This window comes from Bos taurus, chromosome 18, assembly GCF_002263795.3.
Source record: "Bos taurus isolate L1 Dominette 01449 registration number 42190680 breed Hereford chromosome 18, ARS-UCD2.0, whole genome shotgun sequence".
Taxonomy (NCBI): domain Eukaryota; kingdom Metazoa; phylum Chordata; class Mammalia; order Artiodactyla; family Bovidae; genus Bos; species Bos taurus.
The window spans coordinates 23,919,065-23,935,601 of NC_037345.1; the positions used below are offsets into that span (position 1 = coordinate 23,919,065).

Consider the following 16,537-nt stretch of genomic DNA (forward strand, 5'->3'; position numbering starts at 1 on the left):
GCTCTCAACTCATCTTTGCATGAACTCCCTTTAACAAGAGGTGGCAAAGGCCCCAGAGGCATCAGTGTCAGCTGTTAAGAGAGGAATTCGGAGGAAACTGCTGCTCCCTGAGCCATGCCATTCATTCTAGAGTAGGGCTGCCAGATTTAGTCAATCCAGGATACAAGATGCCTTGTTAAACTTGAATTTCAGATAATGGGTAATGTTTTTTTTATTGTATGCCCCAAATACTGCATGAAATTTCTTAAACTAAAATTTAATATTGTTGTCTCTGAAAATCAAATGCAACTGAGTGTCCTGTATTTTCTCTGGCAACCTTATTCTGGAGCTGAACGGGGAGAACTTGGTAGAAAGTGAAACGTGCTGTCATTCGCTTTTTCCCCCGCGCATGTGTGCTAAGTCGCTTCAGTCGTGTCCGACTCTTTGCAACCCTGTAGACTTTAGCCCCGGAGAAGGCAATGGCACCACACTCCAGTACTCCTGCCTGGAAAATCCCATGGACAGAGGAGCCTGGTAGGCTGAAGTCCATGGGATCGCTGAGGGTTGGACCCTGAGTGACTTCACTTTCACTTTTCACTTTCATGCATTGGAGAAGGAAATGGCAACCCACTCCAGTGTTCTTGCCTGGAGAATCCCAGGGACGGGGGAGCCTGGTGGGCTGCCGTCTATGGGGTCTCACAGAGTCGGACACGACTGAAGTGACGTAGCACACATGCGCGGGGAAAAAAGCGAATGACAGCACATTTCACTTTCTACCAAGTTTAGCAGACTTTAGCCCACCAGGCTCCGCTGCCTGTGGGATTCTCCAGGCAAGAATACTAGAGTGGGTTGTCATGCCCTCCTTCAGGGGATCTTTCTGAATGAAGGATTGAACCTGCGTCTCATGTCTCCTGCACCGGCAGGCGGGTTCTTTACCTCTAGCGCCACAGGGAAAGTCCCCAGTGTGTCACAATTAACGTGTTTATCCTGTTCTCACTCTTTTCTGCTCACCAGAAAGAGTCTGGTCCCTTCTACCAGATTAAAGTCGGGGAAGCCTCTGTACCCACAGTCATCACTGTTTTAAGATTCAGGAAGCAAGAGGAAAGAGCTGGGCTTTGGGATCAGGCCACCCTGGCTGTGTAACAGGGACAAGTGTCCCCTCCCCAGGCCCTGGTTTTCCTTCTAAAAAGTGAATTGGGGTTACTCACACAAGGGGACGCTACCCTTGAGTGTGTTCTCACCTGTTCTGAACCAGCCAAGTGCCCATCCCCAGGTCTGCTATAAGCCAGGGTGCCCCTGCTTGCCCCCGCTTTCTGCTCTCCACCTGGGGGCAGCCCCTCCAGGGAGGCAGCAGAGGGGAGTGGGTGGCCCTGGGCTCTGCAGGGGCCTCGGTGACAGGCCTGCCTGTGTGTGCGCAGGAGTGGACAGGTTCAGCAACGACATCCAGCAGATGATGGGGTTCAAGCCCGGCCTGTACTGGAGACTCTGCTGGAAGTTTGTCAGCCCTGCCTTCCTCCTGGTGCGTAGTGTGTGGTGGGAGCATCCTGGGGTGAGGGTGGAGGTGGGGATCTTTGCTTCTAAGGGGAGGAGGTTGGGATGCAGAGACCTGCTCAGGAGGCTCCGCCTGCCCTGTTGATTCCAAGGAGGCTTCCATGTGAGCAGGGTGTCCAGCCTGGAGCCAGGTCTGGGGTGGGGGCTGTGTGTGCCACCCCTCAGCCCAGCTCCAGGGTCACCTTTCTAGTCTTCCATTTGTATTGCTCCTGTTTCTTTGTCTCCTTTTCATTATCCATCCTTCCTTGAATCCTTTCTCTCTTTCCCTCCATCCCCTGCATCCGTCTCATGCATTGGTCCTCACTTCTCTCTGGTCCCTCTCTGCCTCTCTCCCTCGCCCCCACCTCCTCCCCTCTCTCTCCTTGTCTCTCTTCTCCTTCATCCTTGTATCCTTTCCTCCCCCAGTTTGTGGTGATTGTGAGTATCATCAATTTCAAGCCACTCACTTACGATGACTACATCTTCCCACTCTGGGCCAACTGGGTCGGATGGGGCATCGCGGGCTCCTCCATGGTTCTGGTGCCCGCCTACATCGTCTACAAGTTCTTCAGCACCCGGGGCTCCATTCGAGAGGTGAGCTCTGAACCAGCCCAGGGCAGAGTGGGGGACAGCCGGGCAGGGTTGGGGACAGCCGGGAGGGTGGGGAGAGCAGGAGAAGGCACATCCCACTCATTCCTGCTGGGGTGAGAGACAGACAGGAAGGAAAGGGGGGCGATGTATGTGTGATTGTGGTTGATTCACATGGTTGTATGGCCCAACACAACATTGTAAAAATTTTAAAAAAACACACACCACGAAAAAAAGAATACACATAGCTGAGTCACTTTGGTGTATAGCAGAAACTTGCATAGCATTGTAAATCAACTATACTTCAATAAAATAAATCTTTAAAAAAGAGAGACAGACAGGACACAGACTCTAGAGTCAGACGGACCCACCATGTTGGCCGTGTTATTTACCCCTAAGCCTCAGGTTCCACTTTTATACCCTGGGATAATCAGGTGGGCCTTGAGCGGAGAAAGGGAATGCTTAGCCCGGGGCCTGGCACACCGTAGGTTGCCAGTGCGTGATGCCTGCAGTTATGTCGTCTGTCATACGTGCGTGCTCACACGCTGCTCCCACCATTGTCACCGTGATGAGCTCAGCCCTCCAGTCCCTTAGGGAGGAATTAGTCTGCATTAACTATGCCCACTCCTGAGTCCCATCTCCTAAGGTCTGTCATAACCCTAGATGTCTCCCACTCTCCCTATCTGTATTCACTATGACCTTGTATTTTGGATTTCATCTGCCTTTTTCCTGAACCTGATACCTGATCAGCCTAAACCAGAGATTTCCAAAGGACATTTCTTCTTTGAGCTGTGTGCATTGCAGATACATATATTCAGGTATTTGGGAACCAAAGAATTTTAACTGAAATTATGTCTGCCTTATTCTTCGGTTAAATGCCCTTTCTTTATAAATAATGGTGACAGTCTTTTCCTCATGTCCTTCTGATTTTATTCCTTCTTTACCCACGGTCTTTACTCATACTTACTGAGAATCTGCACAGGGCAGACCGTATTCTCGGCACTAGACACACTCCCCTGGACTCACGTTCTCATGAAAGGACAGATACACACAGGAGGACCTAAAAGAGCGAGCCGTACAGGAACTTTGGGAAGAGGGTCCCAGGCAGGGCTGTGTCCACCCCCACCCCCTTGAGACATGTCTCCTGTTCATGCAATCCTACGGTCCCGGAACTTCTGGGCCCCTGGGAGGACCGTGTTCAGTGAGCTCATCCTGGACGTGGAACCAGGACCTACTTTGAGTACTTTTATTCTTCACACTTTGAGGTCCCCCCACCTAGTGATCAGATATTGATTCCAGACCCATTCCCTGAGTCCACCCTGTGTCTAGCCCCCTAAGAAGGTGGCCCGGGTCCCCAGGCAGGACTGAGGTTCTGTCACTGTTTTCTCTCTGTGCTCTGAGCTTGTCTGCAGTACTGCCTCTGGTCGTGGTTGTAAAAGTGCCTGTGTGTGTGTTTGTTCAGTGTCAGCCCCTTCTGTGAGCTGTAAGCTCCCCCAAAGCAGAGCGTGTGGGTGTCCTTCAGCCCTGGACCCCCAGGGCCAAGGCCAGTGTGTGACAGCAGTCACTGGCTCAGTAAGCGTTCACCGAATGCATATCTCAGAGTGAACTGACCAGCTCCATAAAGCAGGGTGGAGAGCGTCTTGTACAAACCTCTCCTGCTGTCCATGTGGGCCTGTAGGGACAAGCAGCAGGTGGCCCTGATGTGGGGTGTGCTCTGGGCTGCTGGAAGGGTGTCCCTGGGCCAAGCTGAGGCCTCCTCCACTTCTCCATCCTCACAGAGACTGGCCTATGGCATAACTCCAGAGAGCGAGCATCACCTGGTGGCCCAGAGGGACATCAGGCAGTTCCAAGTAGGTGCAGCTTGGACCGTTCTGGCGGGGGCTGAGGGGTGGGGACCCACTGCTCCCTGCTGTGCTAAGGCAGGACCACACACCATACACACCAGAAACCCCAGAGTGCCTCGGGGTATGATATTAGGATTGGAGGAAAAGGGGCCTGTCTTCTGCCCACTACCAGCTTCCGCCTGCCCCTCTGCTCCTTGGTCCTGAGGTACCGGATGCCCCAATTTCCTCAACTCTGTTCTCCCTCTTTGAGTTGTGACCGTGGAGTATCCCCAGATTAGGTTGAGGCTTGCTTATCTTGAAGGAAGCTCTGCAAGTACATCAGTAACTTGGTGATCTAAGCCCTACTGTTTTCCCTTTCAAAATGTGGGGGTGGGGGTTGGGGAGTTTCCCTGTGATTCTCCTGCTTCAGATTGACTGTGTGACTTTGCAAAGTGTCCTTTGCCCTTTCTGGGTCTCAGTGAAAATTTGATTTTTCTCTGTTTTATTGTATTTATTTTTGGCTGTGCTTGGTCTTCATTGCTGTGCGGGCTTTCTCTCGTTGCGGCAGGCGGGGGCTGCTCTCTGGCTGGGGCGCTTGGGTTTCTCACTGCAGCGGCTTTTCTTGTTGCAGAGCACGGGCTTCAGTGGCAGCATGCGGGCTCTAGATCTCGGTAGCTGTGGCTCATGGGCATAGTTGCCCTGCAGCATGTGGAATCTTTCCGGACTAGGGATTGAACCCACGTCCCCTGCATTGGCTGGTGGATTCTTAGCCAGCGGAGAGACCACCAGGGCAGTCCCCATGTGACAGTTAGGGAACCCTCCCAGGTGTTCTCCAGGTCTTTGAAGGGAGCGGCTGTGCTTTCCGCCCCGTCTGTGTGTCCTGCTGTGAACAGCAGCCCTCGTCCCTCGGTCCCTGCCCACCCTGACCCTGGCCTTGCTGTCTCTCTCTGCAGTTGCAACACTGGCTGGCCATCTGAACCTGGCCCCGAGGAGGAACCTGCAGCGCCAGCGTTCAGGCCAAAGGCCACCCTGGACACTGTCTTGGGATTCCTCTCCGACCCCTCTTCTTCCTCTTTTCCAAGTTACCACTGATTTAGTGACCTGGTTTTCTTTCACCTTCTGTTCACCTGGCCCGAGGGCTGTGGGCTTTTGGATTGCTAAGCCTCGTGGGAGAAGAGGAGAGGCGGGAACAGGAAAAATGACTTCTGTTGAACCTCTGTTAGTTTCGAGGAAGTCTCGCCCAGTAGTGGGAGCCAGCTGGGGCTGAGGTCTGTGTTTCGGGCAGAACTCCCTACTGTGCTGGCTGGTACTTTGGGCCACAGAAGAAATCTCTAGTCCACCAAATCAGACAGGATGTTGCTTTTTGGGTCAGACACTGTAAAACCAAAACACGCACAAGCAGCCAGGCTGAGTTTGGGGGGCAAGGGATTGGTACATAGATCTTACCTCTCTTTTTTGCCCTGGTCAGTGCTGGACCTTGATCAGGGAGCTTTGGGGATATTTGTCGCTGTTATGAAGTCTGTGGATAGAAGCTCTGGGGGGATCATGAGCACAAATCTTCATGGTTTTCACTCCAGTTGACCTGGGTTTGATTTATGTGTGTTCTGGGACATTCTTCTGGCTTCTGGTGCTCAGAGGGCCCAGAGTGGTGGGTGTCATAGTAAGTGGCTTCTGCATAGGAACCAGATGAGTCTATAGAGGCCACGTTCGGGTCTTGCCCTGTTAGGGACATGACGCCCAGGAGCTACCTATGGCTCCCAGGACCTTCCTTGGGGACTGAGGATAGGAAGCCAGCAAGGCCAGCTGTGTGTCTCCACTACAGGATCCTCTGCTGTCCTCGCAGAGCCAGGTCAGTGTCCAAAGGCCATCTGACAGACAGCTGTCTCTGTGGTGTTCACAGATACCTTCAAAGCCGTTCTGTGGGAATCCCACCCAGTGTAGACCGGGGGTTCTTGAGTGAGGGGGAGTGGGCCCTGAAAACTCCCTTTGTCTCTCTTCTTGAGGGCAGCATGGAACCCAGGACACAGCTCCCCGGTCACTCAGGTTGAGGTCACTCATCATATTCTGAGCTGAGGGAGCAGATTGGCTTTTGCCAAGAATTTCTAGGTTGATTTCTGATACACACTCATGAGTGCTGCCCTCTGGTGGTGCTTGCTGGTTAGTGTTGGCTCATTCAGAGAGGTGATTTATAGCTTGGTTAGTCGGTGGCATCTATTTGGAATTTCTCTTTGTGGTTATCAGTTTCTTATACTCTCGGAAATCTAGATTTGTGGGTTCTTGTTCTGACTGTGAGAGGCCCTGTTGCAGAATCTTGGGGGAAAAAAGGAGGCCACATCATTTTCACTGGGAGTACAGGGTGACACACACCCCAAAGATGCTTTAGGGAAAGTGGGGCGGGGGAGGGGGAGGGGGCGGGCAGTCACTGGGCCTGATCTACTGATTGCAGAGTCAGTGGAAGATGGTTACCTGGGGGCTGGCTGGGGGCAGGGGAATGGTTTTTCTCTCAGAGTCAGAGCTCTGTTGAGTCGGGCTCCTTATGTCATTCTTTAAACTGGGAAACTCAGGAGACTTTAGATCTTTTCATATAAAAAAGTCCAGTTAAAATTCTGAGACAACCCAAGTAGCAGGTGTCTTAGACCCTGAAAAAGGTGCAGCCTGGAAGCACCCAACAGAGTGGAATAAACAGGTGTGGGAACGAGAGCAGGGTGCCCGGTGCCTGTGGTTATCTGGTCCCACCTGTGGCTCTGAATCCACCCCTGAAGGGTAATTTCTCCCCAGGTATGACCTTTTTTTTTTTTTTTTTTACAAAGCACTTTCATTCACGTTGCCTCCCATCCACCCAGCAGATTCTGTAGGGCTGGCTTCTCTGTCCCCATTTCCCAGGTGAGAAAACCAAGGTCCAACATTTCTGTCATTCTTGCTCAAGGTTCCTCAGCTACTAAGGGATCCAGTCGGACCCTCAGCTCTCAGCTCTGACTCTCAGCTGAGAGCACTTTGAAATTCCCAGCACAATATAGTTCACCATACCCAGGGCTGTCATGAAATGTAAAGAACAATCCATCCAGTCAAGTGGCCAAGGAGTATTTATTTCTTAGCAAAAGAGCAATGTGTTGGAAGAAGGGAAGAGGGAAGAAGGAGATGTCATTTATTCTCCTCTAGCTGTTTGCCAGGGAAGAAAGTATTTCACTGCTCTCCTTCGATGAAAACAGCCGCTCTAGGGCCATGGTCCCCAACCTTTTTGGCAGCAGGGACCGCTTTCATGGAAGACAGTTTTTCGGGGATGGTTTCAGGATGATTCAGGCGCATTACACTTATTGTGCACTTTATTTCTAATATTATTACTTCAGCTCCACCTCAGGTCATCAGGCATTAGATCCTGGAGGTTGGGGACCCCTGCTCTAGGGAACGGTGGCATGTGAAGAGCTGAGTCTGCTGGGCAGATACGAGTCAGAAAAGCCTGTGTTCCAGGGGCCCCCTTCAGACAAATCCTGTCGTTTGCTCTTTGCTGTCTGTATGTGGCCCTTCTGCTTCCAGACACATGTCTGAGGGCGAGTTGGAAATGTGGTGCTAGCTGACCCAACACCAACCAACCCAGTAGTGCTGCCTTCTGGGGAAAATGACTCTCGAGCCTGGGGAGCAGCTCTGGGGGTGGGGGAACCTGGGACACCCGTGGACGTTCTCATGGAGGTGTTGGCAGACCTTCTGGGTTCACCTTTCACCCACATTTAATGAAAAGAGAGCATGGGCTTTATCATAAACGATGTTTGACTTCTTCTTTGAGGACATTTTATTATTATTATTATTATTGTAGAGTTTACCCAGGATAAGGGTGCTCTTGTGTACTGTATAGGGCACTTTTGCTATTTTACTAGATTTTTAAAGAATTTTTATTTTCCACGAAGTGTTGAAATATCTGTTTAAGACCATCCTGTTAACATCTCTTCAATGTCTAATTATTTAGTGTTGACCTGTGAGTTGGTCTTCATTCCAGATGCAAATGAGACAGAGGAGAAGGGGACCTGCCAACTCTTGCCAAATATCCTGCTAAATAAAGGTCCTCAAAGCTGCCTTAATTCTCAGAGGGGTTCCAGCCCAGGGGGGAGCCTGTCTCTTGCCAAAGGATCCTGGTAATGTGAGTGAGACTGCACATGCTTACCAAAGATGGCATTTCTTAGTAAGAAGTTCACTGAGCTCGTTTTGTTTATATCCTTTGAAAGCCATGGATGGGAGAACAGAGAGGGAGTGTGGCGTGGGGGAAACAGCACAGCATTTAGAGTTGTGCCAGGCTGCATCTGTGACTATCTTACTGGGTAACCTGGGGGACGGGCTCCACTTCTGTGGACTGCAGAGTTCTCTGTCTGTAAAAGCAAGGGTTGAATCAGAGAATTGAAGGTCTCACCCAGTAAAAAAAAAAAAAAAAATCCTGTCTCCATAGCAACATTATTATGTTAAATTTACAAAGAAGGAAGCACACAGTTTACTGCGGGGCTTTCCTGAATGATCTAGCGAGCAGTAACAATCTACTAAGTAGAGACATGTTGGAAGTATCATGTGTTTTGGACATTCAGTACTTCTCTTTCTCCAATATTTCTTCAGCTGTTGACAGAAACACTTGGTATTTTAAAATATAAATGCAACCCTTTTGTTTGAAGGAATTTGAGGGTAACAGGTGTCCTGCCCTCGTAAGTCCGAAAATCCACAGCTCTGAGGATGTGCAGCTTGGCTATAGTTGCAATCGTACAAGTCACCAAAATTCTGGTGAATGTGAAGTTGCTTTGGGGGTTCCTGCCCTCATCCTTCTGTTTACCCACTTCTGTGTAAACAAGGACTCTTTCAATGGTGCCCTGTGTCACGGACTGTTCCAATGTCATGCAGATTTCTATATCTGGTATGTGTTTATTTTAAAAGCTGTCCTCTTCATGGAAAATTCAGTGTACAGAATAATAAAGGATATTTCCTGTGTCATATATCTGGTAGTGGTATTCTTTCTGGCATGAAGGTAAAATACTACAAAATTAATTAAGTCCAATGGATCTTCTGTGATCAGTCTCCAGCTAGTAATGAAGAACTGGTCATCGTGGCCCACCTTTCACCCAAATGACTCTTTTTATAACCTAGGACAAAAGTTTGAGGTGAGGTAAATGGTTGACACATATTTTCAGTTAATTAGAAAATGGATATCTAGTTAGCTAACTAGTTTCACTTTTTCATTTCTAGGGCTGAATTTCAAGGGCCCATCTGTTTTTGACTATGATATACTCTCAGGGAGCGATCACAGATGTGATGGACAAATTCATACTAAAATGTGAACGACTACCTTTCTAGGTAGCTCCTAATAGACAGAAGTGGAAGTTGCTGCTTTTCATCCATTTCATATTTTTAATGTAGTTTTCAGCAAACATTTTCTGTAAAGATCTCTGTCACAAGTAGTCAATTCTGTTGTAGAATGAAAGTAGCTTTATTTACAAGACAAGTGGTGGAATGGATTTGGCCTGCAGTCTGTGGTTTGCTCTGGATTGGGGAAAAGAACAAAGGGTTTTGAGTCAGGCTAGACCTGGGTTTGAATACCAGCCCTACTACTTATTCCTGTGGAATCTTGGACAAGTTACGTAAAATCTTTGAGTCTCTCTTGCTTCTGAAGAATGAGAATAAGACTTTCAAGAGGATTAGCAAGATCAAACAAGATGATGAACACTTAAGAGCAACTTTTCTGGGACCACAGTGACTGGATCCAAATCCTGGTTCCATCACTCAATTGTGTGAAGACTTTGGCAAGTTATTTAACCTCCCTTGCCTCAGTTTATCATCTCTACATGGGAATGACGATAGTGACCACCTCATGGGGTTGTAGAGAGGATTAGATATTAATATTGGATTCAGAATAGGGCTAGCTTGCACAGCTTGTTAGTTTATGTTTGGTACATGCCGGTTACATAACGATTATCTATTTATTCTCCTTTTCACCCATCTTTGCCCATTTCAAAGGCAGCCCAGCTACTGCTGTTGTGTTTTCATGTAGCCAAAACAATGTCTGTTCCCTTGTCACCTCATTAGGATAGCACCCCAGATGTTTGAATTGGGAATAGCCAAAATCTGAGTCTCCCTGGGCCTGAGTGCATGTGAACAGCTGGGCAGGAAGTTCCAGCTTCAGAAAATACCAGCTTCCATGGGTCTTGGGAGGCAGCAGCCAACCTCTTGCAGGACCTGGCTGCCCTCTGCTGTCAGCCCCCATTAGGCTGCTGGCGAGGGAGATGCTCCCTTAGCTGGACCATGTTTCAGGGAGGCCCTGGCCTCAGCTATGACCCAGAAGAGGTGGAGACAGAAGTGTGGTAACCAGAGACTCCAGAAAGATCTGGCGACTGATTGGCTTCAGATGTCCTTTTTTATCAGCAACTGGCTTGTCAGTCATGGGCCAGGGAGGAGCTGAGCTGCCCATAAAAACATGAAGGTGAGGGATTGGGCTGCAGGAAATCAGACCACCTCTGATTTGAGGTGCAGTGACCACCTCTATCCCCAGAGAAGGCCCAGCAAGTGTCATGGCCTGACCATACCCCGGAGCCATGGCTGACTGTTTCTACAGCAAAGAATGGCTTTATGCAGGGAGCAGCCACCCCACCTACTGCAGCTTCAGGTCTAGTCCAGAGTCTCGGCCTCAGACAGGAAGACCCAGAGTCAGAGAGGAGAGCCCTGAAGCAAGTCCAGCTCCTGGAGACGGTGAGTCTGGGGCACACTTGAAGGTCATGGTCAGACCGACAACAAGTCACCTGCCTGCTGCCCACCCTGAATCCATGCCCAGGTTCCCGCTACATTTCTGTTCCTACACCACAGTCCCCCAGACTTCCCTGGTAGTTGCCATTGACCCCTGACCCCTCCCATCTGGTCACTTGGTAGTAACAATAACCTATCAATGGGGAGGAGTGAGAGGGCAGGGCTGACAAATGAGACAAACTCACTTCGCAGATGAGGAAAGACATTACAGCTCCGATGTTTCAAGTGAGTGACAGACAGAGCCACGACTAGAATTATTAGATAAGCGATTAAATTGTGAAGAGTCCCCCATCAGGGTTTGGGAATTGGAACAGAGCATGGCACAAGGAGTACCTGGCTTTGTTAAAAGAGAAAATGGGACTATCCACGTCTCACAAGCCATGCTTCCCAGGAGGACTGAGACCTTGGGAGCGTCAGCACCTTGGACAAGGCCAGTGCCCTGAGCTGACATTCCATCAACAAGCACACTCTTATCTTGGGGCAGTCACTGTTTCCAGTACTTTACAAACTGCAACTCTTTGAATCTTCTCAATGAGCCAATGAAGTAGTATCACTATCCCCATTTGTAAGTGGGGAAAACAGAGACAAAAAGGGATGATACGACTTAGTAGCTGGGGGGACTAGAATTTGAAGTCAGGAAATCTGGCTCTAGTCTGACCTTTAACCACAGATGTGCCCTATCCCTTGGGCCCCAGCCATTCAGGCATAACATGATCCAGGTGGCAGAGGCATGGATCCTCCACTAGTTCCAACACCCTCTTCAATTAAAAATACATAATATAAAAATAAATTTATTTGTGTGCATCCACATTCGTTATTTGTATACACACATATATTTTATATATGTTATATATATACATGCATTTAAATATACATACATTTATATATAAATATAATTTGCCTACAATATGCTAGGAAGCAAATGACTTGCTCTGGATAACAAAGTAAGAGAGTTCATCTTGAACAAATCTCTCCTGTAAGTCAAGGAAAATACCTTTGCTCACTTTCTCCGAACACACTGCATGTCTCAGTCATGCAGTCCTGCCACCCCAAACTTCAAAATTCTCCTTAGTCTTGCCCTCTTTCAGAGAATAGGACGGTAGTTTTCAAGATGTTAGTCTGCTACCCTCCTCATTTGCTGGCAAATTAAATCTCTCAGGGGACTTCCCTGGTGGTCCACTGGTTAGGGTGTTGCACCTTCACTCTGGACGGTGCAGGTTAGATCCCTGATCAGGGGACTAAGATTCTGCAAACTGCATAGGGCAGCCAAAAACTAAATATAAATAAATACATTTATTTAGGACTCCAGAAAGGCACTGGCCAGCACCGGTGTGTTTTTGTAACAAGAGCTACCCCAAAAATGGCTACTGCCAGCTTCTATGTTTCCAGGGTGGGCTTCAATCGCTTCCCACCTCTCCAGGAGACTCTTCTAGAACAGCAGAGATGACTCAGGAGGCCCTGGAAGATCTCAGCATCCCAGGATGGAGAATCCAGATGCCAAATCACCAGGGAAGGCAACTTGCAATTGGCAAAACCCATTTGGACTGTGATGTGAATGAAAAACATATGCTTGTTGAATGAAGGAATAATCAATGAGCTAACAGACTGGAATGTTTCTAAGTGCCAAGAGCAGAAGAGCACAAGGTTTCTGCAAAGCTTTGGAAAAGATGGTGAACTACTTGACAGGAAATTTTTCTCACTCCAAACAACTGGATTAGATAACCTGGCACTCTAGTGAAGCTATCCGGAGAAGCCACTGTTCTTTTCCATTCTCTCCTGTTTCTGGCCCCCGTCTAAAGAGCACAAAGTGTTTCTAAGGCTATATATAGCCTTATAGGGTGGTATTATGATTAATTCTGAGTTCTGAAGACCCTGCCAGTGGAATGGTATCATCTAGGAGAGCGATGTATGTGCATTAAAAGGAGTGTGGTTATATTTAAAAAATTTTTTTTCTTTCCCTTATTCAAAGCTTTGTCCTCGTTCTCATTCAGGATTGGGAACAGGGACCAACTTTTCAGTTACATGCTGGGCAGACCATTTCTGGCCGTCTCCAGGCTCCTGCTCCCCTTCTCTGGGCTGACAGGGCACTTTGGCAATGGAGGAAGACAGTCAAAGCAGAACCTGAGCACTGTGGCCACCAGGTGGCACCAGCACACACTCCCGGCTGCCCAGCAGAGGCTGCGGGACACCAGGAGGACTAAGGGTCTTTGTTCTCTGGACCCATCTCAGAGCCTCTTTGAACCCTCAACACCTGCCTGACCAGGATAGTGAAGAGCCATTCTTGTTTGGATGAAAAAACTCCTCTGGGTTTTGTATTGTTATAGCTTGGGTGGAGTTATTCACTTATTCATTCATTCTTTGATCAGAATTATACTCAGTCCCATTATTATTCCAGGAAGGAACCAGAGAATACAAGGAAGAAATAACCCTGTCCTCAGGAATTCTCAGTCTGATGAAGAAGACAGATGGTGTGCTAATAAGGAAACGTGTGTTGAGCACTGACTGCATGCTTTTCTAAAGCCCTCTAATGGCTCCCATTGCCTTCAAGGTAAATCCAAACTCCCCCTCCTCAGCCTGCCCCACCTCTCCGCACCAATCACCTGGACTCACTGCGGGTGTGTCCCCAAGCACACCTGGCCCCCTGGACCTCATCCCTGTGCCTTTCTCTGAAACTTGCTAATTCCATTTGTCCCTTAAGATGTCATCTCTTATAAAAGCCTTTCTGAGCCTGTCCTTGTCACTGCATTTACCACAGTTTGTCTTTAAGAGAAAGACAAGGATCTTTCAGAGAACTAACAACCTTTGGTACAGGCGGTCACAACCACTTACTTTATGTGTATCTCCAGTGCCTAGGCAAGTATCTGGCATATGGTCAGTCCTCAGTGGATGGCTGGGTTTACAGATGAATGAAAGCAAGGCCGTTTCTCAACCTAGCAGTGAGATCATGCACAGACTCCCACCTAGGGAGACAGAGAGGTCTCCCCATAACAGGTGGCCCTTGAGCTGAGTCATGAGGGAAATTCCAGGTCATGAGAGTCACTTCTTACAGCACAGAAGTAGGAGGCAGTAAGGGAATACAAGGACTTGCAGATTTGAAGTGTCTAAGTAGAAGGGCTGCAGAGAGAAATAAAATCCAGAAGACAGGACCCTCCTATTCTGGATAAGGATATGGAATTTTTTTCAGAGGGTAGCAGGGAGCCAGTGAAAAGCTTTATATTTTTCACTGGAGTAATGTGACCAAGGGATCAAACTCAGGTCTCCTGCATTATTAGCAGATTCTTCACCATCTGAGCCACCAGGGAAGCCCTCTCACAATGTGATCATACTTGGTTGTATATAGTGTATCAGTGAGCAGTTGCTGCGTAACAAACCACCCCCAGGCTGAAAACAACAACCATATATTTGGCTCCTGAGCCTGTGGGCCACCTTAGAAGTTCTGCTGACCTGGACCAGCCTCAGCGGATCTTGACTGGGCTCACCCCTGTGTCTGCAGCTGTGGGTCTTAGTTGCTTCCAGGTGCTGTCTCATTCTCCAGCAGGCTCAGCTGGACTTGTTCACATGGCAGTCACAGGGGCGGGAGAGTAAGTGTTCACATGCAAGGCTTCTTGAGTCCTGAGTCAAGAGCTGGCAAACCATTACATCTGCTCTATTTTATTATCAAAGTAAGTTAAGAGTCCATACGCTTCCTGAGTGCAGTTACAAAATCACACCACAAAGGGCATGTACAGAGAGAAGCAAAAATGCTTGTAGCCATTCAGATGGATTGCTCTGGCTCTGCAGGGTGGAGAACAGCAGCAGGAAGCACTAAAAACTTGGCCCAAAAGTTTATTTGGGTTTTTCTGTAAAATGTGCTGGGAAAAAACCCAAAGGGGCCTTTCAGCCAACCTAAATAGGATCCTCAGTTAGCCCAGGTAAGAGGCAAAGGATAGATCCTTTTCAGACAAATGCGTTATGAGTCAACTTGCCTCAGCACTTCTGAGGTGCTAAGTACTGAACTGGTTCCATCTTGGAGCCTGGGGCGGTCACCTGGACCAGAAGGCATTTAATCTCAGTTTGAAGGAGGAATAAGATTAGGTAATCTCTGTGACCCTACCCCAGGCCCAAGCAACTGCTTCACGGTTAGGGCCCTAGAGACTGCAAGAGACAAGGGAGCAATCTGAATGCTGTTCCTGGGTGTGTCGGCTCAGGCATAGTCACCATTCTTTGGGATCATTGCTGAGAGTCTTGCCCTGGGCTGGAGGTCAGCCACCACCCTTGAAGGAGGTGTGGTTATTATTGACACTGCCCACAAGAGGGCAGCAGAGAATTGTCAGTCAAATGGGTGCCTTTGGCCAGACTCAGGCATGAAGTTAAACATGAGAAGCCCAGATAAATATCTTTAAACCATGTTCTGTGTAGGAAGGGAGAATTACTTTGTGCCTATGGACTCATGTTCTAGAGGCAGTCAACCAAGCATCATATCCCAGCTGTGTCATGCATGTGAGACCTGTGTTCTTATACAACAGCCATTCTCAGAAGCCTCCAGGCCCCGTGATTGCTTTAGTACTCTATTGTAATCTTGAAATTCTTAACAATTTTAAAATTATTCCGTGTGCAGTCTGGTCCCTTTTAACTAATCTTCACAAAAGCCTCATTGTCCACGTCCATGCTCAGTCACTTCAGTCATGTCCAACTCTTTTCGACCCTTTGGACTGCAGCTCACTAGACTCCTCTGTCCTTGGGATTTCCCAGGCAAGAATACTGGAGTGGGTTGCCATTTCCTCTTCCAGAAGATCTTCCCCAACAGAGGGATGGAACCCAAGTCTCCTGTGTCTCCTGCATTGCAGACAGATTCTTTACCCACTGAGCCATCAGGGAAGCTCAAAGCCTCACTAAGTAGACATTAATATGTCCATTTCACAGATGAGTTGACTGTGGAGATGGAGGCAGCCAATATGGACTTTCTAAAGGTGGAAAGCAGCAGTAGGGGATAATCATCTCCTAATTTGGTTCTTACTCTGCTCTTACCCTCAGTTCCAGGCCTCTCACAGTGTCACAACATCAGGAAGAGGTTTAAACCCAGTGGAGGCTGGGCTGTCAGACCACTGATGGCCAGAGCACTGGCTCTGGACTCAGGAGACAGAGAATTCAGAGCATGATTTTCCAGCTGACCTTGGGCACGTACATTTCCCTCTCTGAGCCTCAGTTTTTCCATCTATAAAATGGTACAGATGCATTCCGAGGTCCCTTGCTGCACCCTTGTATTAACCATGTCCTCTATGTCCTGTATTCTGATGTTTTGACAGCTGGAGCCTTGCTGATTCTGGGGGAACTGCCCCTCCCAGAGTTAGCCAATCCCTGGAGATAAGAATGAACTTTCCCTTCCAGCATCCCAGAGCCTGTTCCCCAACTTCTTTATTAGGCCCTCCACATGGACCACTATCATCCTGTCCTAATCACTCTAGATCAAGGACCTGACAACTGTTGGTAGTCCCTAAGCCCCAGAGCGTGGGGGTTGGGGGGGGGGCGGTGGGGTTGGGGGGGTGGGGGGGGTGGGGGGGTGGGGGGGCGGGGAGTTGGCTAGCTCCTTCACCCCCCCTCCCACCAACCAAGATAAAGATAAAGTTCTTTTTTTTTTTAGATGTGAAAATAGTATTTTAATAGTAACAGGAACACACAGCACCTCCTGGGCTGGAGGGTCCAGACGAGAATACTCACTAAGCACAAGCCTCCACATACCAAAGCTGCTTCCCTCACAGCTCTGTTGCAACAAAGGTCAGACACACCCCAGGTCCCTCTCAAGGAGGCCCCCCCCCCCCACCTCCAGGCCCTGGCTCCTTACACAACGAAGGTCACATGGACACTTCAGG

General features: G+C 48.7%; 1 protein-coding gene across 3 annotated transcripts in view; it reads left to right on the forward strand.

The window, feature by feature from the left end:
- Positions 1-8,887, forward strand: part of SLC6A2 (solute carrier family 6 member 2) — a 42,784-nt gene extending 33,897 nt beyond the window's left edge. Inside the window, exons 11-14 of one of the 3 annotated variants that reach the window (XM_015475703.3) lie at positions 1,398-1,498; positions 1,936-2,103; positions 3,876-3,947; positions 7,912-8,887. In XM_015475703.3, coding sequence (XP_015331189.1) covers positions 1,398-1,498; positions 1,936-2,103; positions 3,876-3,947; positions 7,912-7,968 — 398 coding nt within the window. In that variant the 3' untranslated portion in view covers positions 7,969-8,887. 3 annotated transcript variants of the gene reach the window in all.
- Positions 8,888-16,537: the final 7,650 nt, after the last annotated feature.